The sequence below is a fragment of the Hyposmocoma kahamanoa genome, unplaced genomic scaffold (genome assembly GCF_003589595.1).
Source record: "Hyposmocoma kahamanoa isolate Upper Pololo Valley unplaced genomic scaffold, ASM358959v1 93, whole genome shotgun sequence".
NCBI classification, from domain to species: domain Eukaryota; kingdom Metazoa; phylum Arthropoda; class Insecta; order Lepidoptera; family Cosmopterigidae; genus Hyposmocoma; species Hyposmocoma kahamanoa.
The window spans coordinates 23,087,231-23,112,716 of record NW_020654810.1 but is presented as its reverse complement, the minus strand read 5'-3'; the positions used below and the strand labels follow the sequence as shown (position 1 = coordinate 23,112,716).

Below are 25,486 nucleotides of genomic sequence, written 5' to 3'. Positions count from 1 at the left end.
GTATTCAACTTACTTTAACACCAGCGACATCTAAGTTAAGAGCCTTGGTCAGCGCGTATCGTCCAGTGGCCATCAATACCGTGTCGAATACGTCCTCTTTCCTGTAATACAAATAAGAAGAATATATAATATAATAGGAATCTAATATCGGAATAGACAAAAAATTATATTTAGGCTGCTAACAGATTCAGAGAAACAGTCGTTATCAACTTCATGCAGTCGAGGTCTCGGATAACGACTTCACGCATGCAAGTTGAAACCGACTTCATGCAGCTGAGATCGACTGCATTCAGATAATGCGCGAAGTTGTTATCAACGTCATGCAGTCGAGGTCTCAGCTGTGTATATAGTAATAATAGGATATACAAAAATACAAAAAAAAAAATACAAAAACATTTATTAAACTGTCCAATACAAAAATTGTTGTGACACAATAGATAACCACACTAGGCTAGGCCTGTGTCGTGGTTATCATTACAGAGAGTTTATACAGAAGGACTGTAGCATAAAATTATATAATAATACGAAAGAAATGTGATAAATGCAAATAATAAAAATATAACGAATAAATTGACAGAAGGTGAATAATTACCATGACTGTGCGTGTTTGAGTGTGTGTGAGTGTGCGTGTGTTTGCGTGTGTGCGTGTGTGGGTGTTATTGAGTGTGACAGCTAATGAATGATAATAATGTTATTTTTATTTATAGGGCGTCGTTTATTTTACAGTTAGAAGTACGGATTCTGTTTCATTGTATGTCAAGGTATATATAATTTTACTATATATTTTTTCCTAATTGATTGATTCAACACTTTGACTATTATGCGGAATCAACCAAAGCCTTTTGATATTGTATAGACCCTTAAGTAATAACGCAGTACTATTCAAATTTTGAATAATCTCATTTTTAATTCACTTTTCTGACCTTTCATTACCTACCCTTTTAGAAATATTGTCTTTGGCCTGGTTCAAATAATTTTTCAAGGTTTTTTTCTTTTTACCCAGATGTCTAACAGCACTGGCTGTCGTGCTGTGTAATCAGAGCCACATATCCCAAGCACAAATACATGAGAGCATATTACACACACGTTACTCGCCCAGTCAGTTTTGATTTATTATATTATACCCCACCCAACCTAATTAATACACCCACTACCTACCTACACGTAACTTTGCACTTATGGATACTTTATCTGTGTCTATTTTGTACTTGGACGAAGTGACATCATCTTTCTCATTTATCCGGCTTCACTGAAAACTAGAGTAGCGAGGTATTTTCCAAGGTCGTCGCATTACAACCATTTTGGTAAAGTTTATCTAAATTGCTTTTATTTGTGTTTTATTCTTTATGTGATTTTTGTTATCATTTCTTTCTTTCTGTTAAGATTTAAATGTCAGGGTTTTGTCAATTTTCCTTATCTCTCATTCAATGATCGTATATGCTCTCATCAGTGATATAATATTCTTTTATAATCTCAGTACAGAATACTAAAAAACCGGCCTCAAAAGTCATTCATCCTCTAGTTTGCCAAAAGTGTGTGTAGTGTGGCAAAATATTTTTTTTGAGATATAATAAAAATAACGTAACCCAGTTCTAGAATATTGAAATTGTTTAACGATATTTGAGCTAGTGTAAGGTAAAGGAAAATTTCTTTACCTTACACTATTTCTTTATCTTTTTGTTTAGCCGCGTTTTAAATAGTGGACGGCAGTACTGAGGTCTTGCAAATATATTATAATTCACAAATGAGTTATTTTCCGTTATCTTTTTAACCGACTTCAAAAAAGGAGGTTCTCAATTCTACAGTATGGTTCTTTTTCTTTTTTTGTATGTATGTTACGCGATAACTCCATTTGTGAACCGATTTTGATGATTCTTTTTTTATTGGAAAGAGGGTACCTCAGATGTGGTCCCATTTAAATTTTAAGAAAATATTCCTCCTCTTAGGGTGGCAAACTAGGGGATAAATGACCTTTGAGGACGGTTTTTTTAGTACTGCGTACAGTTTTTGAGAAAAAATGTTCATAACACTAATTTTATTTGTTACTTAATGAAAACTACAAAGTTTCAGCTTTTCCATATAAAAAATAAATATAAATAAAATTAGTTATGATTTCTTTTTTTTTAAACTTCAAATCCCTCTCTTGTGACATTTTCTAAAATAAATCTAGATAGCACCTGGACTTGGTTAATAAATACATGACAAAGAAAAACAGAACTTACTGTTCCTGTGTCTGGGTATTGAGCCAGCGCGCTTTCAGCTTCCCTGACTCCAGCTTCTCAATAGACAAGGGAATAGTTTTGTGCTCGAAATTGACGCCACGCTGCTCCATCTCGTTGGTGATCATCGACGCCATCTGCTGGTCGAACCCGCGGAGTGGCACCGACCGCACCAGGACCGTCGCGGGGAAGCCGAGGGAATTGAGAAAGCCCGCGCATTCCAAGCCGATGTCTAATCATGTGTTAAGGCATTTTTGAACTTAAAAAGCATTTTGTAGTATTATTATTGTGTCGTAATAACCCGCTTTGAGTAAGCGGGCAAAATTTTGCCGCACTCGGCATCTATCGGCGCTGGTCGGGCACCACCGCCTTCACACCTCTCGCTTCGTACCACACAAAATGGTGGAGAACCCCGTTCGCGTCTCACGCGCCGTGCAAGTCTTTTTAGAATAAACAAAATCTGACATATAACAATCATTACACGATTGTTATATGTCAGATTTTGTTTATTCTAATTTCAATATTTAAATAGTATAAGTGTTTTCAACATTATTAGAGTTTTATAATTTGTAATTCAGTTATATATATATGTTTCACCACTACAATATTCAATTATTTTTGTGAAATTAGTTTTTTGAGTTATTTTTAGTTTGTTATAATTACTAATACAAACAACTGCCTCTGTGGCCGAATGGTTACCATACCGGACTGCCATGCAGAGGTCCCGGGTTCGATTCCCGGGCCGGGAGAAATATTTGTATTATCGATTTATTTCTCTCGTGAGTTTGGGTGTAATTTGCGGTTGTCTATGTGTGTGTCCATGGCACCCGCGACACAGGGTTTCCCTAGTGCGGGGCTATGTCGAGTGTGTGCGTTAAAAAAAAACTAAACTAAAGATCGAACACTTAGAAAAAAGTCCTTAGATACGGCTGGATTCGAACCAATACCTTCCAGCAAACCGTGCCAGACGCTATGCCAACAAGCCACGGAACGAACTAGCGGACTATACGCATAATAACTTTTTGCCGTAGCTACACATGCAACAGACTATGATAGTATTTTCTTCACTCAACCTTGTTACCACTTCCTTTATAGCACTTCTGGTTAATAGTACTTTTGTGTGAGGTCATATCATACAAAAGTGCTATTACTGAATAGAAAAATTTTTAAGCGATACAGAGATATAATATCCCTGAATTTATTTGTCTGTAGTAATAATAATTAGTACATAAGTTCAGTGTGTTATTGAGAACGATTTATTCAAAATTTTACTATTTAAGAGAATTTAATAATTTTGTTGTATAATTTGTTATTTATATTTTTTTGTTTATTACTTGGATTATTTCGTAGTTTAATTTTTAGCTACACCCTTGCAGGGTACAGGCTCAAGAGCACGTCAAGCTTAAGATTTAAATCCAACTCTACGCCGCTTACAATAAGAGCGGTCCAAAGTACAAAGTGTCAAGCTTGACGTGCTCTTGACTGTACATATATTTAATATGTATTTTACATGATTGCTAATAAATAAATAATGAAATACTTTTTAAACAGACATTACTGGCCAGGTACGAATTTTCGTTCAAAGGATACATCCAGCACCGACCACCAAAGTCTTCCCCGGCGGATGGCCCAAGCTGAAGATATCATCACTGCTGATACAATATTCTATAGCACCAGGAATGTCAGGGTAGTTGGGTCTGCCACCGACCGCTAACACAACATGCTTCGCCGTCAACTCCTTCTTCGACCCGTTCTTGAGTGTTGCTACAATCGTATGTGGGTCCTTGAACTCTCCTAGTCCGTTAATATACTCGATTTTCTTGTCCCTCAAGTCCACTCTGGTCACCCAATTGACAGATTTAATGTGGTTCTGAACAGATTCTGTCAGATTCGCCCAATTGATTTTGATCGAGTCTAAATCCGGGATTTGCCAACCATATGATACTGCTTCCTGAAATTATAACAGTTAATGTTAACAGTTAATAACTTTGTTCGTAGGGTTAGGTATTTGCAGGTTGTACAAATAGACAAAAAACATTATATCTGAAAATGAATATTTTTATTTATTAGTATAATTAGTTATTTTTATAACATGTTAAGTTGAATTGATTTGAAATCTATAGCGGAACAAAGCTGTGGTTACTCCACTCACTTTGATCACGTTCCCAATTTTTTTACTAAGAGGATCGTGGACCCACCAAATAAAACAAAAATTTTTATTAAGGGAATTGTGGGGTCACCAAATAAAACAAAGGCTTAGCAAAATTAAGATGCAATAGATATTTTGAAAATTCGCTGTCCCAGTAACTCTTTTCCGTTGTTTAAAACTATTAAGATAGATAGCAAAGAGCGTATGGGTGGCGGACATGCGACATTGATAACCAGTCAATGCATATTTTATCAAGTTGCAAGTGTCATTTCACGGTAAATGAATCTGGTTTGGTCCTTCATTTTGTAAAATACGTTGAGGTCAAATGGAATATAGACACTTTTTTGTACGGCGAATACACAATCCTCTTAACGGTACATGTTTATTAATATAATTCGCATTGCGTGCTTAGCGTTACAGGTAAAAGGAAGATGTTATTAATTCATGGTTTAAAAAAGTACTTTAGTCTTAGAAATCACAGTCAGAATAAGTAATTAATTTTCTTCATGATCTTACAGGCCTACCGCTTAACTGAGTTGGTTCCTGAGGTAGCTGCGCGGTGCGGGAGGGGTTTACATGTCGCGCTGCACACGGGATAATTTCAATAAGATTTTTCTGACGATACTCAATAGGAAAGTTGATTGAAAAAATAGCCTACCAAATCAGTCACATCAGACACAATCAAATTGTTGTTATGTGAAACAATAATAAAAAAATTCATTGACAATCGAAATAACAAGCCATTTGACACTTTTTTTTTCAATGAACTTGTTTTTGAATATCGTCAGAAAAATCTTGTTAAATTTATCCCGTGTGCAGCGCGACATAACTGTTACGTAAACTGTCACTCCTCCCGCACCGCGCAGCTACCTCAGGAACCGACTCAGTCTAGCGGTAGGCCTGTAGTAGTTCATAGCATTCGATTCAAACTTTTTTTGATTTAGTCTACGGTTAAAAGAAACAAATTACTTTTTTTTACAGCCTGTACACAGGCTTTACAGCAAATGACAATTTCATTTACAATTTATTTCTATAGCTTCACCAAGAGCTAGGTTTAATAAAAAAACACTTCGATTCGCCTAGCCACCGATTGAAGATCTTGAATATAAATATTATAATTAATTTATTTGTGGAAATAGGATGGAAAACAGTTGACAGTAGGAATATTAGTTTCGCTGTGCCCAAGCAAACATTAAACTTACAAATATAAAGAAGGTATAATCTCTATTTACCAATAGGCAGTAAATAATAAGAACACTAAACTAGGCATAACAGGTTTTTTTAAATTACTATAGAAAATATCACACATGCACGCAAATTTAATAAATTCGTGAATAATCTAACCGCGGTGATAGTGATTTGGGTCAATATTAATAAATAACGAACCTAGATGTCAAAATATCACAAGATAAAATATAGTATGCGATAACAATCTTTGAATAACATCAAACTGTGCCGTATTATTCTTCTATCATCAGAGAAACAAATGTGGGCCATACAAATATTTCTCCCTGCCCAGGAATCGAACCTGGGACCTTTGCGTGGCAGTCCGGCATGATTACCGTTCGGCCACAGAGGCAGTTAAATGATAAAATCAATTCATATACATTTTAATAAGGAATACTAATCTATATAATATTTCATTATTATTGTGCATTTGTATTGTATAGTATTTAGTAATTTGCTGGAAATCTTAAAACTGGAATGATATACGTGTTCTTTTTTTTTAATAAGGCAGGCTATAGCAAAATATCAGCGGCGTTGGGCTGAACTACAAGACCATCTCCCACCGCTGTTGTCTGTTACTAAACTTTATGTGTAACAAAGTTTTTTCTGAACTACCCTCAATTTTAGCCTGTTGTAAGTCCATACCAGAGCGCTTTTATGTTCATCTTCCTCTGACGCATGCGTGAAGCGCCATAGCTAATGCGCTAAAACGGTTGGCCAACAATTCACGCCGATCCGGCAATGATGGGTTCGTGTGCAACAGTACGTGCGGTTTACCAGACATAATGGCGGAAGTGTGGATTTAGCTGCTCGTGTCTTTTGACAATCAGTATAGCATACACTTGACGCAATACTAATTGAAAGTTAAGGCACAAGATGAACATGTAAGCGCACTAGCGTGCACTCGTGGCGGGCGGGCGGCCAGATTTTAGGGGCGCCCAATCATGACAAAAACTTGACTAATGTTAAAACGAAATACCTAATTATTGTAAAGACTCGCGCACATTATGGCGGGCCGCACTGCACCGCATCTTACAACAATAATCTTCCTAAATAACTTTAGTACATTTTATGTATAAAATATAGATAAGTTACATATCTATAATAATAATAATAACGTACACACTCAACATAGCCCCACACTAGGCAAACCCTGTGTCGCGGGTGCCATGGACACACATAGACAACCACAAATTACACCCAAAGTCACGAGAGAAATAAATGTAGGCCATACAAATATTTCTCCCGGCCCGGGAATCGAATCTGGGACCTCTGCGTGGCAGTCCGGCAAGGTAACCGATTGGCCACGGAGGTAGTTATATCACTATATGACTACGTCTCTCTGATCGCGATAAACTAAAAAACGACTGAACGGATGCAGGTACTGACTGCATGGGCTGGGACCTAGAGCAGCCAAGACTACAAATCCGCCACACCTCTCGATATATATTCTAAATTCTAAAACTTGGTGATAATTTCTCTAGAAACCTAATCTATGTTATTTTGTGTCTCTTAGGGGAAATAAATGTACTAGTTAGTACTTCACGTCTCACTTGAATTTAAAACGTTCTGATAATTTTAAACTGGTTTTAATTCCATAAAAAAGCATGCAACACGAACGTCGGTTCGCGATGTCGATTTGCTACGTTTATGATATCAAAATTGCCACGATTTCATGTCACTTAAGATTTTAACTGACTCAAATAAAAGAATAAAGTTCAAATTTAATGTAATTTTTAATTAAAACGCCTCATAATATGGTTCCCATTTAGAAGCATGTTTCAGAAAGGCGTCTATTAATAGAAGTGTGTTTAAATGAAGTATCATTAGCACGCTTTATGCTGAAGCTTGCTGTCAAGAGGCAGAACATGCTTAGTATGGACGCCATTTTGATACGTGATGACAGCTGTTGGGCATGGGTAAGTGATTCGAATCACTAGACCTGACTCCGCTGTTGGTACCGGCTCGTATTAATCCCTCTTAAGCAGAGGAAAAATTCCTAATCTTCGATTTGATTTTAGAGGGGTATATTCACTTTAAAGTTAAAAATATAATATTGTATGAGTAACTACACGATATATTCAAGCATAGACATTAATCAGAAACATAAAATAATAAAGTTTTCTCGATAGATAAAAATCACGAAATGACCTCTAATTTTCACATTTTTTCGATTTATCCTCGAAATGCTACAGGTTATTAGGACAAAAATTAGATAATTAATTATATTTATGCATGATCGACAACTGTCATTACGGATTTTTTTAATCCCTTTAGTTTTAGAGTTATTCCGCTAAAACGAATTTGGTACTTTTAATACGCAAAATTCAACATCTCCTGTCGCATGTCAAAACTTTTTTAGCATGAGATCTCTTAATGCATCCGATTCCGTTATCGGCACCGGCATCCTATTGACTATCAAACATAAATCGCTCCAGATTGTTCCATACAGGGGGCCAATCGCGCTAAATGTCAAAGGTAAAACCAAAACTAAAACGTTGCAAATGTGACATGTTGCATACATTTCCTATGACGCTAAATGTCAAAATAATAATCTCAGTACAGAGTACTAAAAACCCGACCTCAAAAGTACGTGGAATTACGTCTATTTGCTAAGTTTTATTGAAATATCCCCTAGTTCGCCACTATACAGGACTTGACACTGGAGATAATAATAATCGGTTCTCACTATTCAAAGTATATTGAGAAACAAACGCCTAGAATTGGAGAAATAGCAAAATCAGCCATTAAAATAATTGCTCCTAAATTAAAGTTAGGCGCTATTTATAAAAATGAATCTTCATGTGTGAACAGCCACCCCTAAAGGTGGATGATTTTCTTCAAAATGAAATGGGACCACTATGGAAGTACCCCCTTTCCAACAAAAAAAGAATCATGAAAATCCGTTCACAAATACCGGAGTTATCGCGTAACATACATACAAAAAAAGAACATTGCACAGAACAGTACATTGAACTGAATTGAAAACCTCCTCCTTTTTTGAAGTCAGTTAAAAACCAAAACTGAAATGTTGCCAAAGTGACACGTTGCATACAATGGTCATAAATTCAAAACCTGTCGAAAGTCGGATAAAAAAAAACTCTTGTGTAACGATAAAGATCTTTTTATCAAACTGCGTTAAGGATATTTAAATCAAACATTTTACCATAGACATTTTAGTTAACCTTGTGTTGGTGTGACTTATCGCTTTTAAATAGATAATAATAAAAACGCATGCACTCAACATAGTCCCGCACTAGGGAAACCCTGTGTCGCGGGTGCCATGGACACACACATAGATAACCACAAACTACACCCAAACTCAAAAGAGAAATAAATGTAGGTAGGTGAGGCAGTTGATAAAGAAGACACACAAAACTTCAGTGCTAACAATTAAGTTGTCTTATGCATAGTTAATTAAATTGACACTAACAGTTACCTAAGTTCGAATTAGAAAACAATAGGAAACAAAACACGGCAAACAATGTATCGTTCATTGATTTCCCTTCATACTTTACGGACTTGAACTGTCAATCTAAACGCAGAAATTAAATGAAAAACCGAACTCTGCATTATATTGTTACCAACTGACCCGAACCATCATTAATTTTGCGTCGGCGGAATCAGATCATTCGACTCTTTGACCCCGAAGTTACCTATGTCTAATAGCTATTACTTTAGTTAACTTAGCGATCTAATATAGGCTGCTCTCTTTTACACCACTTTATAAAAATGGCAAGGGCTCGGGCATACGGTGTTAAACCTAAAAGAAATATTTGAAATTTAAAATGGTGGTAAGAGCAAATGAGAAATGACGTGGGTTCACATCTCACCGGGTCGAAGAAAGTATTCAAAGTGTCTTGCATTAATAAGTTATAATAAAATTGGATGGAGTTATTTCACAAAAAAAATCTCTAATAATACATTTGATCGAAAAGCGACATCTGTGTCAGTTGTGACACCTGTAAAGATAGCGGCTGCGGCGAGGTTTTTAATAAATCTCTCATTAGATGTCACTAGCGGCGACGAATGACGAAAGTCAGTATAACAAAAATACATGGGAGAATTTCGATAACTGGGTAACTTGACCTGTGGCTCAGTTAGTAAGAATAAAGAAATATTTTCCAAGTTAAAGTCGCAGGTAAAGAGTCACATATGTAGCAAATGGAGAAAACAACACGCGTCTGACCGCATATTATGTGAGAGCCAACTAATTAGCTTGCTATTGTGAATTGCGACTTTATTGGCTTATCTCTAACTAATCACGCACGGCTGCTTTCTGTGCTCACTGCAAAGTGGCCTTCAGAAAAAAAAAACTATTGTTTTCGCAATACTAGGTCGCTAACTTAAATAAGGTATAACGTATGAAAGCAATGAACACCCATACATTTTGAAATAAATACAAATTACGTTAAATCCCCTTTTATCATTAGTGTTGTAAAAAACTCGAGTTCGGGAGTCTTCATTTATAAACACGACTCATTTTTCCACGGCTCCGTGGTCTAAAACACTCACTAGCCCGAGTCGAGTCGAGCGCGTCATCGGAGCACGGAGCACGGCAGTAATTGTACTACAGTTTAAAACGCCACACCACAAAACCGCATAGGTACTTACTTACCAAACTCAAACGCGACTCGTTACAGGAATAGACTCGAGCACTAATGTCGAACTCGAGTCTGTTCGGAAACTCAACAGTATCGTAATACATGGAGCAGTGGAGTCTCTATCTTCTTTCTCAAGTTTTTTACAACACTATTTATCATTGTTAACTGCCTCCGTGGCCGAACGGCTACTTTGCCGGACTGCCACGCAGAGATCTCGCGTTGGATTCGGCCGGGAGAAATATGTGTATGGGTATTTATTTCTTTCGTGAGTTTGGGAGTAATTTGTGGTTGTCTATGTGTTAGTTCATGGCACCAGCGATGCAGTTTCCCTAGTGCTATGCGTATTTGAGATTATGAGACTTATCAACTTATGTCTCAGGGTGACAGGCGCAGTGGGAGTGTCCCACAGATCTTTGCGATTTAAAACTTTGAGTGGCACTGCAATTGTTATGGACAAGCGTATCCACCAGGCGCACGTCTTGTTCGGCCTGTCACTCGGTATCATAAATTGGATTTCAAATAAAATATAGCCGTAGTTAAAACTGGTCCACATACACTTCATTTATCGCTTTGATTTAAGGCGAGGTATTTCAACACGAATCTAGATTTTAGGAGGTGAGTTGTAGGGTGCCGCGCCTCAATCCACGCGTTGGAAATTAGTATGAATAAAATAAGTACAGGCGGAGAAAATTTGACACAGATCCGACTTCGACGAGCGTTCGATGGCGACTGAAGGGGCAGCGGGCGGCGCGGCGTGTTATTCAACCGCTGGACAATTTGCTAATTTCGGGATAAATGTGAATTTAATAAATAATAGAGCTTTACCTGAAAACCAAAATTTAGCAGGTTCTCTGTAGTACTTAAATAGAAATATCTCCGTATAAAAATGATTGTCCAAAGTTAGATATTTTATTCTTAAATAATTGGTTATAGGCTTTTTATTTTAGCATGTTTTCGGGATTTTATATCATCGGATAAAGTACATCCTATCGTGTAACAAATTAGCAATTTGCATTAAACCAATTTGATCTAGCAAAATAGTTTTTCCCGCTCCTCCTCCGGTGACTGGCCTTAACAAAACTTTTCCTTAATATTGGATATCAATAATATCATGAATCACTAGCGTACGGCCTGATACTTAACCGATCAGGATATGCGAGTCATGCATTGCTGCTAATTTGAATCAAAAAGGTTATGTTTCTGATTTGACAGTAATGTTAGCAGCAAGTATGAAGAAATGATTTTGAACGCGCCCTTAGGTAGGAAAAAGCCGCATCCAAGAGACTGAGGCCTATATTAATAAATCCAGTAATCTTTATAATCGCATAGTTTTCATACAAACGTTGTCTCTAATAATCAAAATATCTTATTAAAGGTATCTGTTAATAAGAAATAAAACAATAATGATTCTACCGCTCCGGAAGAAGCTATGTCGTGTATGAAGATCTTATGCTACAAACTGGACGACTGCGGGCGGTGGTGCGGTGGCGAGAGCGATGCGGTTCACGGCTTGCGCGACTTGATCAAAATTCTTAAATTTGTATTGCTGTTCTCGACGGCATTAGCACGGGCGGCAATACACGAGGATCGAGCTCCAGTCGAGCGGTGAATGTGTGTTCGAATAATCATAGTGTCGTCTTGTTGCTTATCCACGCACTTTTCGATCAATCAAATTTAGAGCCGTCGGAGGAAATAATTTCAGCAGTTTTAGAAAGACCACCAATATGGAACAGCAAACATATCGACCATAAAAATAGAAAGATTATTATTCACTATAAAGACAGGAATAGACATACTTTATGCGGTCATAATAAGAGGTGATTCCAATTCTGGCTTGATATTTACAAGAATATCGACTCATCCGAAGAACAGAGTCCGATGTGATTATATAGCGAAAAGAGAATAAGTACGTTACGAGAATAATTTCGTTATTCAAACTAAGGCCTATGTAAAGGTGTTTTGAGAATTCATATATCTTATATCGTTTCGGAAATATAAAACCGTACAACGGTCGAACAAACATCCACAGCGAAGAAGAACGAACGAAATGTACTATGTCCTGAGAACAAGTAGTCTTGCACATAGATCTTTGTTCTACGGATGAGCCGATATAGTCAAACGTTTCCACGGTCATTCTAGGATTATCATATCAGAACTTATCCCAATTTTGTCTTTGGTCGTCGTAATTTCTTTTTGCTTCCTTTGTTTGTAATACGGGTTCAAGTCTTCTTGTTATGTGGGCTTAACTCTACTGAATGAAAGAATAAGGGACTCTCCACACTAGCGTCTTTCGAGCGTCAGCGTCTTGCCAAAGCACGCACAGCGTCTTATCAATGCACGCACAGCGTCATAGAACGTCGTCGACATTGCATTCGCTCGGCGGGGCGGCGACGCAACGCCAGCACAGAGCGACTGCGGAAGAATGCCGAACGTTGGGTATACGCCGCGCTGACGTCGCGTCGACGCTGTCCGTGTGTGTTGTGCGTGTGCGTGCGCGTGCGTGCGTGCGCGTGCGTCCGTGCGTGCGTGCATGCGTGCGCGTGCGTGTGTGTGTGTGTGCAAGATGCTGACGCTCGCTACTCTAGTGTGGAGGGTCCTGTCCCGGTTACTTCAACCCCGGACGTTACTTCGGCGGAACAGCCAGGGGAGTACCAGCTGCTGGTCGTAGGAAGGCAAAAGTTCAGTGAATAACCGTTGGGTTTTAAAAAAAACGAACCGCGCCCAAATAAATTTTGTTTACAAGGGTATTCCTTCTTTTATTTAGAAGACCCCCCGTAACACAGTATCGACATCGCGATCACATTCTCGTTACTTCACTTTACCGCCGCAATCTAAGCGATCTAGTCGCTGGCGTCGAGAACAGACCACTTTTATCTGTCGTCCAGTTAGTGACCTGACGGGCTCTAAAAATTCTTAATTTTGCATACTATTTGACATAAAATTACAGTGATTCGAGAACAAATTCATTCAAGTACATTACTTACGCATTCTACCTTGTAGGCCGTATCGGCAGCGGGGCACATCGTCCCGTTTCGGGTGTTCATTCCGTTCAATGCTATTTCTTGCATTTCTGGTCCCCTAAATGCGTAGTCATAAGCTTAATAACGATGCCTAACGAATTAATTCTACCTGATAAGAAAATGTAGGTAGATTCTCATTTAAGAAGTAGATACATTATCGATTAGGTAACTATAGATACGATAAATCAGCTAAATACGCGTGATTGAAACTAAATACGTACCTACTTGCAATATACGGGTATGGGAACTGCTTTCACAATGCATGTGTTACAATCAAGTATTATAAGTACACAGCAAAAGCAAGGTCTCGAGACTCGGAGGACGGAACAACATTCCCGTCCTTCATTGATAAAGCAATATTTGAATAAATTATTAATACAAAAATTGAACACAAAGAAAAAATCCTTCGATAACTAGTGTTGGGTCATGGAAAGTTTTTGTAAATTTTATATTTTCAATAAGTAAACATTTTTTGTATTTTACCGAATATTTTTGCTATATTTTTCCTGTAATTTCCTACTTTTGACATCTATCAAAAGTTGAAAATACTGAGCGAAAAGGACGGTGCCATTACATAGGGCACACTATAAGTTTCCGGAACTGGCCACTTACATAAACAATTTTTAAAAAGTAATTACAACATTTGAAAATAGAACTCTCTGGCTGCAGAATACAATTTCTTTCATCTGTCACTTGTTTTTACATTGTGGCGTCATTTTAGAAATTGGTTGTCTACATCACCATGGATTTAACTCGTGACAATTTTCGTAGTATGATTTTCTACGACTTTAAGTGTAATTTAACAGCTCAGCGGAGCTTCGCTCGGCTTCGGACATAGTAACAGGTGACGAAACATGGATTTATAGTTACGATCCTAAAACAAAGCAATCGAGTTTATGAGTCTTTCGCGAAACCAATCAAAGTGGCGCGCGTGCAAAGTGCCTCTAAGCGGATGATTGTTTTTAATAAAACTGGACACGATCTTTGGAGAATCGTTGTACCGTGAATAGTGATAGGTAGACGACCATTTATTTGTCGGAAGTTATTGACAAACTCCGTAAAAATGACCGTAAACGCCGTATCATCTTGCACTAAGATAATCACAATAATAATTCTCACATGGCCAGACAGACAAATGAATTTTTGAAGGTGAACAACGTTAACCTTGTGAGCCTTCCCGCGTGCAGTCCCGACCTGGCACCTTGTGACTTTTATTTATTTCCAAAAATTAAGAAACAGTTACGCGGTCAACGCGGTGCAGTTACAACGATTTTCATCACTTGAAGAGGCTTTCGAAGAGTAGAGATTGTGACGGAGGAGTGGCATAAACGTTTTCAAAATTGGTTCATTCGTATGAAAAAGTGCATTAACGCTAACAGAGAATATTGTGAGAAACAATAAATTCATTTCTGATAATTTATAGTATTTGTTTCTTATTCATTGCGGAAACTTATAATGCGCCACACGTATAAAGATTTTTCCATTGGATTCTTTTTTTCGCCGTTGTCCAGTCATTTTAATATCTTTTTTTCTCTAACTTGCTATTGGCTATACAATTTTATTTTATATTCGCGCTAAATGATAATTTCAAAAGATATTTCTAAACGTAGAACATAATAATATTAGCCTTCAAATTACATTTTTCCAAATTTTCTCAAGTTTTTTCGGAAACATTCCCACTATACGAAATTTTTCGGAAAATTACAGCCTTACCAGGGTGATCGCTCTACCAACTAAGCCACAGATCGAATCAACCGACCTTACGAATTTTTCTATTATGCCTTTGTTAAAGATCTTTGTTTTATCTGTGAGAACTCTATGAAAGTTTTTCTTCACTCAACCAGTAGGGTTAGCACGAAAGGGCGCGAAATACGCGAGAGCGACATAAAGCGCGAGTTACTGCTATTCTCGAATAGAGATCTCGTCTTCCGATCTTCTCTGTAACACCTCTCACGTAAGGTAAGATGGCAGGTCTTCGCTCGACTGTTGGTGGTTTCACACGGGGCCCGCGGCATTGGCTGCGAGAGGCCATTGAAATTAAAAAACATCCTAATTTCAACAGGGAAGATGGTTTCTCCGTACCACCACAAGTTTGGGATCCAGTATTTCCTCTAATGAAAAATCCCAAACAGACATAAGACTGCAGTACTAATTAATATGTTTTAGTTTATTCTAATTTCTATTAATAATTAATAATAAATTAAACTTAATAAAAATTCATTCAATAAAATAATTTGTAAAACTTAATGTAGCGTAAATTGGAATGTTTTCTTTGTAAAATTAAAAATAAGGTATTTAATTAATAACTATTGTAACTATAGTGGAAAAATAGGGTGGTTTGCATTAATATTAGACATAACTGGTTGAAGACTGTACCACCTCAGTCAACCGTGACCATGAGACCTGTAAAGGGCCCGAAACGTCGGTTTGTTTGATACGCGATTTAAATCCGGGAAAATAGTTTCATTTCCTATGAATATTACGATGTTTTACGAAACTACAAATTTTCTAGAATGATTCCTGTGACACTTCATTGGACGTTTGTCATCGATGAGGTAAAGTCGATACATTTTTTCAAATACAAAGGTTCGCTCTTATGCAGCCTTGTATAATATTACGGATTTAAAAAAAATCAGTTTTTAAAATAATTAATTCCCATGAATAATATAAATAATATATAAATAATATAAATAATATTTATTTTATTTTTGATATCCGACACGATATTTCTATGGAGTAGGTGCCGGAGGAGAAATAAATTAAATGTAAATGCAGTTTTTGTTTATGATTTAATAGCTATCGCCTGCGATAGGTGAACAATAATAATTGCATATACAACCAATTATAGCGCCTTAAAATCTATGAAATTGTTCAAGAATGTATGACATATATACATATGAATTGACATATATACATATGTGTCAATTTAATTTATTACGAGTGCTGACACCTTGTATGTGTCACGATTTATTATTGTTCCCTGCTGTGTTTTATGTTAAAGTTATTTGTTTTTATTTGTTGACTTTTAGTTTGTTTTCTTTAATTTAGCTGTTGTTGTTTAGCCAAGCTGAAGACTTGTCCTCAACAGTCAAGTGCGTAATTTGTAGTGTGTCTACGCGATTATATTGATCGCGAGAAACAATGGATCCCTCCTGCCTCTCGATAACGTTGTATAGATATATCAAGTGTTTTGTATTGCATTGAAGGCGTAAAACACCCAACTAAATTCAAATGCCATTTCAATAAATATTTTAATAAATTAGATTCATAATGTAGATTAAAAACATTAATAACATATCACTAATTACCTAAGTAAAGGTTAAACTCTTGTATCCACAAAAACGTTTTATCGATATACTTTATCTCTAGCAAATGCTGTCTAATGAAGTAACTTTTGTACGTCGTCGTAAAAACAAATTTATTTCTGGAAAAAAAATGTTTCTTTGCTCATTTCTCACTAATTTGTAGTATAGTTTTACTTTAATTTTATGTATTTATTCACTTAAAAGCGGAGCTTATAAAAATAGTTTATAAAATACGTAAATTAGTGGACGTCGTTACAAGGTTATATTACGTAGAATTTTGTGAAGTGTTATCCAGGGATTATCCTAGAAAATTCGTAGTATATCATGATATTCATTTTGACGTCATTCACTAGTTTGTTATAATTATTAATACGAAAATCGAATACAAAGAAAAAATCCTTCGATCGAAACTCGAACTTGCGTACCACCCCCTGGTATGACACAGACGGTATGTAAATTAACAACGGTACTTATTTTAATTGTGCTGTGCCCTATGGGAACGGTCAGTAATAAACTTACAATCAACACGTAAGTTATTTTTTTAGATGCCCGTGGCTGACTTTAGGGAATTCTCTATTGCGCACGAGTAATATGATTAGTTAAGCATAGTAGCAATTAATCAACTTGGACCGTGAATGCGCACAATGACCGTAACCATACATGAGCTAAAGAACGTTCTATTGGAGTATAAGAGTAGTTACACACGGTGTTTGTGAAACGCGCGTTTGCTTAGCGACATTAGCAAATTTATAGCCGATTGCATAGATGCAAACGCGTGACTTTTTTATAATAATAATAATAATAATAATAATAACATTAAGGGTCGTATTCCAGAACTCTACTCAACACTCAAGTCAGGACTTGAGTATTGCAGTGAGCACTGAAAATCATACTCAAGTCCTTGCCATTAGGGTCGTATTTACAGCGCTTGAAATCATACTCAAGTCTGCTCATTGAGCATTGAGTAAAGTTCTGGAATACGACCCTAAGTGACTGGACGAACAAGTCGTGCGCCTAATGGTAAGCTACACGCCTGTCCATAACAATTGCAGTGCCACTCAGAGCTTTAAATCGCAAATTTAAATCAACATTGATAAGTCCCATATGCCCGTAATTTCACCAGTACCCTTGCCCTTCAAAACTGGAACACAGTAATGCTGACATTACTGCTTGGCGGCAGAAATGGTTAAGGTGGCAGTACTCTGTCTCTCTCATCTGAACGTTGTCCCGGTTGCGTCCTCAGCAGTGTTGCTGCGGAGCCCGGGGTCCGCTTTCCTGCTTTTTCTCCTCCACTTTGCACGGTTTTCGGCATCCTTAGTGGTGAGACCATTGGCACGCATATCACCCTTGGCGACGTCAAGCCAGCACTTCTTGGGTCTGCCCCTTCTACCGGGGCTCAGCGGAGGTGGCATAGCCAGACATTTGTTTCCCACGTAGCATGCCAGTTTCCGTAAGATGTGGCCGTACCAACGTAGGCGGCTTTCTTGCAGTTTATCTGCAATGTCACGGACGTGAAGGCTGCCGCGGATGCGGGAGTTTGTGACACGGTCTTTCCGTGAAATTCCACACATCCAGCGCAGCATCTTCATTTCCGTGACACGCAGCTCCTGCTTATGGTGCTCAAGTACGGGCCACGTTTCACTGCCATATAAAAGGACAGGCCTAATGATGGATTTATAGACCTGTCCTTTCAGCTTAACCGGCATTTTGGGGTCACAAATGACACCAGTCATCTCACGCCACTTTGCCCAAGCGGCTGCGATTCGGGCTCTGATGTCGCAGTCGATGTCTCCGGAGGCGCTAAGTACAGATCTCAAGTATTTAAACTGGCCCGTAGGCTCGACCGCGTCTTCACCTATGCGAACGGGTAGGGGATCTGTAGCGTTGCAGACCATGTACTCAGTCTTCGCCACATTTAATCTCAGACCGCCGTTCTCAAGCGACTCCTTCCACACATTCACTCGTCGTACCAGTCTCCCTCTATCCGCATCCGCCAGCGCAATATCGTCAGCGTACATAAGCATCCACGGGGGTTGCTCACGCGTGTCTCGGATGGAGCTCGAGACCTCGTCTAATATCACGCTGAACAGATAGGGACTGAGAACTGAGCCCTGGTGAACTCCGACTGTGACAGGGAAGGGTTTAAAGTAAGGTGGTACTACCCTGGACGAACTCTTTCACAAGGAGCTCTACTGCGATTGCATCGATACCGTCACATACGATAATGTTGAATCATTAAAAACGTGATTCGCGATTGTATTGCGATGTGTGCTTAAATGTCTATACTACCTCGCCCGAGTTTTTCCCGTACTAATACGGTTCATTTTGCTTGGGTCGAGCGGCAGGACACTGGCTTTATTTCTTTTACAAACTAAAGTAAAGCCATCGTATACAAATACAAAGACACGACGCAAGCACATAGAAAAATTCGTGAGGTCCGTTGGTTCGTTCCGTGGCTTAGTTGGTATAGCGTCTGGCACTGTATGCAAGAAGATGTCGGTTCGAATCCGACCGGATCGAAGGAATTTTTTCAGAGTGTTCGATCTTTGTATTAATAATTATAGCTAATCAGTGTATATTAAGCCATTTCAGGTTGTGTAGATTCTTAAGACGCGCGTGTGTTTAAAGGAAGACGAGTAGCAACTGAATCGCTGCTAAAAGTCACCCACCGTGTGTATTCGCTCTTAAAATGTAGTAAAAAAAATAAACATTTTTTCCGACTGGTTAAACTAGCAATTTTTTTTGTTATTAATCGTTCCCATAGGGCACAGTAATTAAAATAAGTACCGTTGTTAATTAAAACACCAAATTGGTTAAAATTTGGACACGTAGGCAAAAATAATTGTCAAGTCTTAATTATAGTATATTAAAGCACTCCTTTATTATTAGGTTGTCATTGCAAAATCGTTCGTTATTTATTACGCATTACTATAAACAACATGTTAGTTGTCCTTATAAAATAATTACTTAATGGCATAATTTATAATGTATTCCGTACAAAAATAAAAATAATTACTGAATACCTATTGTTTATCATATCTTCGACATGTGCACAAATCTACTTACATACATCTATCATTTATAAGTACCTTGTCATAACTAGGTACATGGTCACGTTCAAAGACTTTTGTTTAAACTCTTTATTCAAACTTATTCTTATGCAAAAACTGTTAGAACAGTGTCTTAGGGCGCGTTCCCATTATGTCGTGACGACAAATAGTCGTGACGACAAATAGTCGTGCAGTTTAAAGTGCCGTGACTTGTTTTTTTTTTGTTTCTTTTTTTATATAAATTATAAGTGCGCATTTGACCTTCATCTCACCTGATGGAAAATGACGATGAGGTCGACGATGGAGCATACACGCTTAAATAATGCCTATTCAGTCACAGCTTGAAGAGACCCAAGGTCTGCAAGCAGGGAATTCCACTCCATAGCAGTTCGTCTTATAAATGTGGAATCATAACGCTTCGTGTGAATCTTTGGAATATCGACAACATAGGGTTGGAATCCAAGCCTACGCCTAGTCCCCCGGTGATGGTAAGGGGAAGGCGGAATTAAATCGTGTAATTCCATCGCACACTCTCCGTGATATATCCTAAAATACCGATAAGCAGGCAACTTTACGGCGGTGTTCAAGGCTCTGTAGCTTCACCTCCACTAATTCCAAGTCACTTATAAGCCTCTTGGCGCAGTTGTCAATTGAATCCAACGTGTCCGTTCATTCAATCAAAGGTGGCCATTGGTATGTAGCAGAGCCATCCCAAAGATGGCAGCAGTATTCCATGCACGACCGGACTTACGCTGGGTACAACTGAAGCAACTGTCCCGTTGTAAAGTAACGCCTCACTCTGGAAAAGATGCCAAGCTTCCTTGTTGCATCTTTAGCCATGGATTCAATGTATCTGCTAAAGTTCAAATTGGACGACAGGTCCATTCCAAATAGCTGGAGACATTCGGCTATCGATATAGATATATCACGGAAAGTCGCCTGCGTTTTGGTAGCGTTAAATTTGGCAAGATTGGCATCGCCCTAATCGGAGACTGCCTTGAGCGTCAAATCCAAACGGCTAACCATGGACTGTCGACAAGACTGGATTTCCTCTCCACTGACCCTTGCATTGGTCAAGTACCTATCTACAACTATGCTGTCATCAGCATACGCAAAGGTATCTGAAATTAACATATCATTGATATGCAGCAGAAAGAGAGTTGCAGATAGTACGGAACCCTGAGGAACTCATCGCCATATGTTCGGAAGAGTAGCCTTCTAAGACCTCTCGAATCGAACGTTCGCTCAAGAGATCAGAGATCCAATTGCAAAGGTCAGTGGGAAGCCCATGATAGGGGAGCTTACTTTAGAAATGTCCAAAGACACTGCAAGTGCTTCCGCCTTGCTTTTCTATAGCCTCGCTCCATGTGTGACAAGCATACACATGAAGATCCCCAGTAGATCGCCCTCGTCGGGACCCGTACTGGCGATCACTGAGGAGGTCGTTGTCTTCAAGGTACGACAGGAGACGGTTGTTGAGTACACGTTCCATAGTTTTGCAGAGTATGGAAGTGACTGAGATAGGTGTATAGTTGACAAGGTCAACTCTGCTTCCTTTTTTTGGCACAGGTTGCACGTTTGCAAGCTAGCGCAACCTGGGAACTACACCAGTGTCAAGTGAGAGGCGGTACTACGTGTGAGAATAGGAGACAACTCAGGCGCACAGTTACGTAGGAACTATTGCTGGAATTCCATCTGGCCCGCTAGCTTTATTCACGTCTAGATTCCGCCGAGTTCTAAGTACCTCTTTTGGGCGTATGCGCACTGGCGCTTCGGTGAGGAACAGCAGCTGCGGTTTGTCGGTTTCAAGGTGGTAGTGGACCAAATCGAGTACAGAGTATCGTTGTGGATCAGTTGTTAACAGAAGATCCAAGCAATAAGTATGAGACTCAACATTCGGGATCCTGGTGGAGCCACTGACGAGCTGGGAAAGGCTTAGCGTTAACGCAAGTTTACTCTCTCCCAGTGTGATTGGTCATCTGGTATTTGAACAACCATTCTTGGTGGTGAGCATTGAAGTCCCCCAGAATGACTAGTTGCGCCGGTGTGTACCTGAGCTGAGCCTCATCAGACGTTGGAACAACTCGGTCGTCTCCTGATATCCAGTGTGCGAGCGGTAGACACAACAGTACACTATGTGTGCAACTCCTGTGTCAACCAGAAGCCATAAAATAGAAAAACTCGTTGCCTCAAGGTTCTTGAGAAGTTTGACATAGATGTAATCGCGAACAGACACAGAACACACAGATTCCGGCACGAGGTACGAACCTGTGCTCCAAAGTTTTTGACGTTACGACGACAGATTGTAGTGACAATGTCTAGAATGACAATCGTCAGACGTTAAATAAAACGTCACGATAAAAATGTGACAACAGATAATCGCAGCTTCAAACGATTCTGTCGTGCAAACGACAAGGCGGTTGCCGTGAACCGATAAATTATCGTCATGATCCAGTGGAGACAGCTAGACACGACAGTCGTTCAACGATAAAATGTACGTCCACAACACGACCACGACAGATAGTCGCGATATGGGAACAGGCTAGGCGCGACAGTCGTCAAACGGTAAATAAAACGTTACGACATAACGGGAACGCGCCCTTAGTTCTATGGTACACGAGATTTTTATGACGATACACCACACCATCATATAGAGTGTCAATTTTGAATCCCAAGTTCTAAGGTCGGCGGACTAAAGCACATTATGTCAAAAAAGTGCTTCATTTGTTAATATATAATAAAATATTATTTTGTGCTGTTTTTAGTGTTGGAAGTTAAATAACCTCTAGAATAAAGTTAGAAATTTATGAAATAACAAATGAATTTCACTTATGTGCTTTAGCCGGTAGATGTATTAATTTAAATGAATGATGTTGGATTTTGAGTTATGTGCTTTAGTCCGCCGACCCTAGAGTTATGATGCGTATTTTAACCAACAACCTTTTGTGCGCATGTTTTAGTTCTATTGTACACGATATTTTTATGTATTGATGATACATCGTCATATCAATGTTTTTTTTGAAAACGCACACACTCAACATAGTCCCGCACTAGGAAAACCCTGTATCGCGGGTGCCATAGATACACACATAGACAACCACAAATTACACCCAAACTCACGAGAGAAATAAATGTAGGTCATACAGATATCTATCCCGGCCCGGGAGTCGAACTCGGGACCTCTGCGTGGCATGGTAACCGTTCGGTCACGGAGGCAGTTAAATTTGAGACGATATACCGTTTTTAATCCCAAAGCAAGATGCTTTAAAATACGCATCTTGCTAGTTGAAATACTAACAAAATTTTATGTTCATGTTTTAGTTCTATTGTACACGTGATTTTCATGACACACCATCATAACAAATGTCAAAATTTTGAGATAAAATGCCATCATATAAAGTGTCAATTTTTAATCCCAAGATAAGATGCGCATTTTAACCAACAACATTTTACATGCATGTTTCATACATGTATGATAAGTGTCCTTATATAAAAGTGAAAGTCGAAAGATGCATTTAATAAAATAAATAAATAAATAAATAAATAAATAACGCACACACTCAACATATTATAAAAGAATATTATAAAGCGGTGAGAAATGCTCTGAATGACCTAGAACATTTCTTTGTGTGAAAAGTGCTTTCGTACTTTCTTTCTTTTGCTTGCTATTATATGAGAAGCAGGTACAATATATGCACTACAATTTTACGATTAGTCGCAATGGAAGTCTCGGAAGTTACGTTTATTAAAAGCAGAAAAGGCATTCGCGTAGTTGAACATTCGTGAAATTAGATATGGGCACAGTTGGATGGATTATACGGATAATTAGACATTCGCGTAGTATGACATTTTTGGAATTGGACTACATGAACCCAACCGTTTTGTATGTACATCTTGTTCATATACAAATATAACTCATTGATGCAAGGTTTTTGATACGAACTACAAATCAAGAAGTACTAAACTGAAAATACGCTACTCTGATAAATTTCCCTAAAGGTTACAGTTAATCAAAGTGAGTTATTCTACACATAGAGGCAACGAAAAATCTAGTAGGTATTTTCTACAATATACACTACCACATCTAGCCAATTCAAAAGTAACAAGGCATGTAGATAGTTGGTTAGTGCTTTGGTGCATACTACCTAAAGTACCTATTCTACATACTCATCTTCACATCCCTCATGGAAGAATGGCATCAGTGGAGTTATGTGAAAAAAGTAATTTAATATTAATTTCCTGTAAATCTATCGTCTAATATTGCAGATAGTTACAAGAATTGGAGAGGATGTGCATTATATTTTTCTGTATCTAATGGAGCAATAGACATGTTAGATGTATCTCCACTTATGCGATTGTTCCATGAGGGGTGCAATATTGTAAGCATGTTCACCAATTAATTCTCTTTTTAGGATTTTTTTTTATTATTTCTTTGGAAAAATAATAAACATTTCGGTAAACATTTAAGTGGACAGCAGATATTTGGTGAGATATTTCAAATCTGCTACAATTTCAAATATGATGAATGGTTGTCAGAAATTAGGCTTGTCAAATTTAAGTCTGATTTAACTACCTATAAAATTGACGTACAAATAAATGGACGACGGGTCTAATACAAAAACCACAAAAAAAATGTCTTAAGTCAACCTATTTAAACGTAGTAACATGTAAAGGAATATGAAAAAGCTAAAACGTTGAATTTAAATTGTAATGTCGTCGCAGTACTGTCTAATTTTGCTTGCTTCGCTGTCAGTCGAACAAACAAAGACTAAAGCGTGAATGACGCTCTGTATACGATTTTAACGCCCTAAAAGTTCGGACACTTTTTAGCGCGGACCCGACATCCATATAATTGTAATTCAATGACATATAACTTCAATATTAGGAACTTATGAGAGTATATTATACTTATATCTTTATCAACCTACAATAATGTTACAACGTAAAAAAATCTACAACAATGTTATAAATACACAGCCAAAAAGATAATCAAGATTACAAGGAAAGTTAAAGATAGAAATTGCTACCCTCTTTCAGGTGTAATCCAAGTTGTAAGGATAGGATGACAGGACTCAGGGAAGGCCAGGGTATTGGTTCCACTTACCAAATGCTATAATCAAAAACTAAACTGTAAGAACAGTACTTGGTGAAGCTCTGGAGATAAATTGTTTCAATTGACTGCTTCAAAATGCAGAAATATACTTTAGTTTTATGATAATGATAACACTTGACTTTGACCAAATTCTTTCAAATACTTTATCCAGAGGTATAAACAACTAAGCAAAGCAAAGACTTCAATATTCACATACAATAATGGATAAAAACACATTTTGAAGCAATTAATTTCTTATTAATGTAATAAAATAAAATTACTTACGTGTATGCTCTCTCCAAGTAATGCAGCCTGGTGCATTAACTTCTTCGGTATACATCCAACATTAACACAAGTGCCTCCAAGTCCCCACTTGGTGCCCTGTGGAGAGGGCGTCACATAGTCGAGCACCGCAACACGGGCTCCATGATTCACAGCCTCCTTTGCGCATGCGAGCCCTCCAGACCCACCACCAATGACTGCCAGATCATAGTCGAATGTTCCATCTACAATATGTGTTATGCCATCAGCATGTGTTTTACAGACAAGTGTATGTGCGGTGCATGTGAGTTACAAAGAAGCCTATACAACACAACCCCCAATAAATCACATAACCATACCTCTGTCGAGAGCATTAATGGGAGCAACCATCTTGGTTTTACGGCTACAACAGATCCATCCGCCTGTTGTCATCAAAAGTTCAATATTAAGTAGGAGATCTAACTTTTGCTTTGTAGAGGGGATTTAATGTAATAGTTGAAAATTAAAATAGTGAACAGGGAAGACATTGAGGCAAAGGTAAAAAAACCAAGTGGATAAA

The 25,486-nt window shown here is 38.1% G+C and overlaps 1 protein-coding gene across 8 annotated transcripts in view; it reads right to left on the bottom strand.

The window, feature by feature from the left end:
* Positions 1-25,486, bottom strand: part of LOC113237242 (thioredoxin reductase 1, mitochondrial) — a 49,046-nt gene that overhangs the window by 8,633 nt on the left and 14,927 nt on the right. For 4 of the 8 annotated variants that reach the window (XM_026473608.1, XM_026473609.1, XM_026473612.1 and 1 more), the window contains 6 exons: positions 24,952-25,172; positions 24,602-24,684; positions 13,184-13,277; positions 3,810-4,170; positions 2,223-2,451; positions 14-101 (listed from right to left, as the gene is read on the bottom strand). In XM_026473608.1, coding sequence (XP_026329393.1) covers positions 14-101; positions 2,223-2,451; positions 3,810-4,170; positions 13,184-13,277; positions 24,602-24,684; positions 24,952-25,172 — 1,076 coding nt within the window. Of the gene's footprint in view, positions 1-13; positions 102-2,222; positions 2,452-3,809; positions 4,171-13,183; positions 13,278-24,601; positions 24,685-24,951; positions 25,173-25,286; positions 25,341-25,486 lie in introns of those variants that run through there. The other 4 variants (XM_026473614.1, XM_026473615.1, XM_026473611.1 and 1 more) reach the window with 3 other exon arrangements.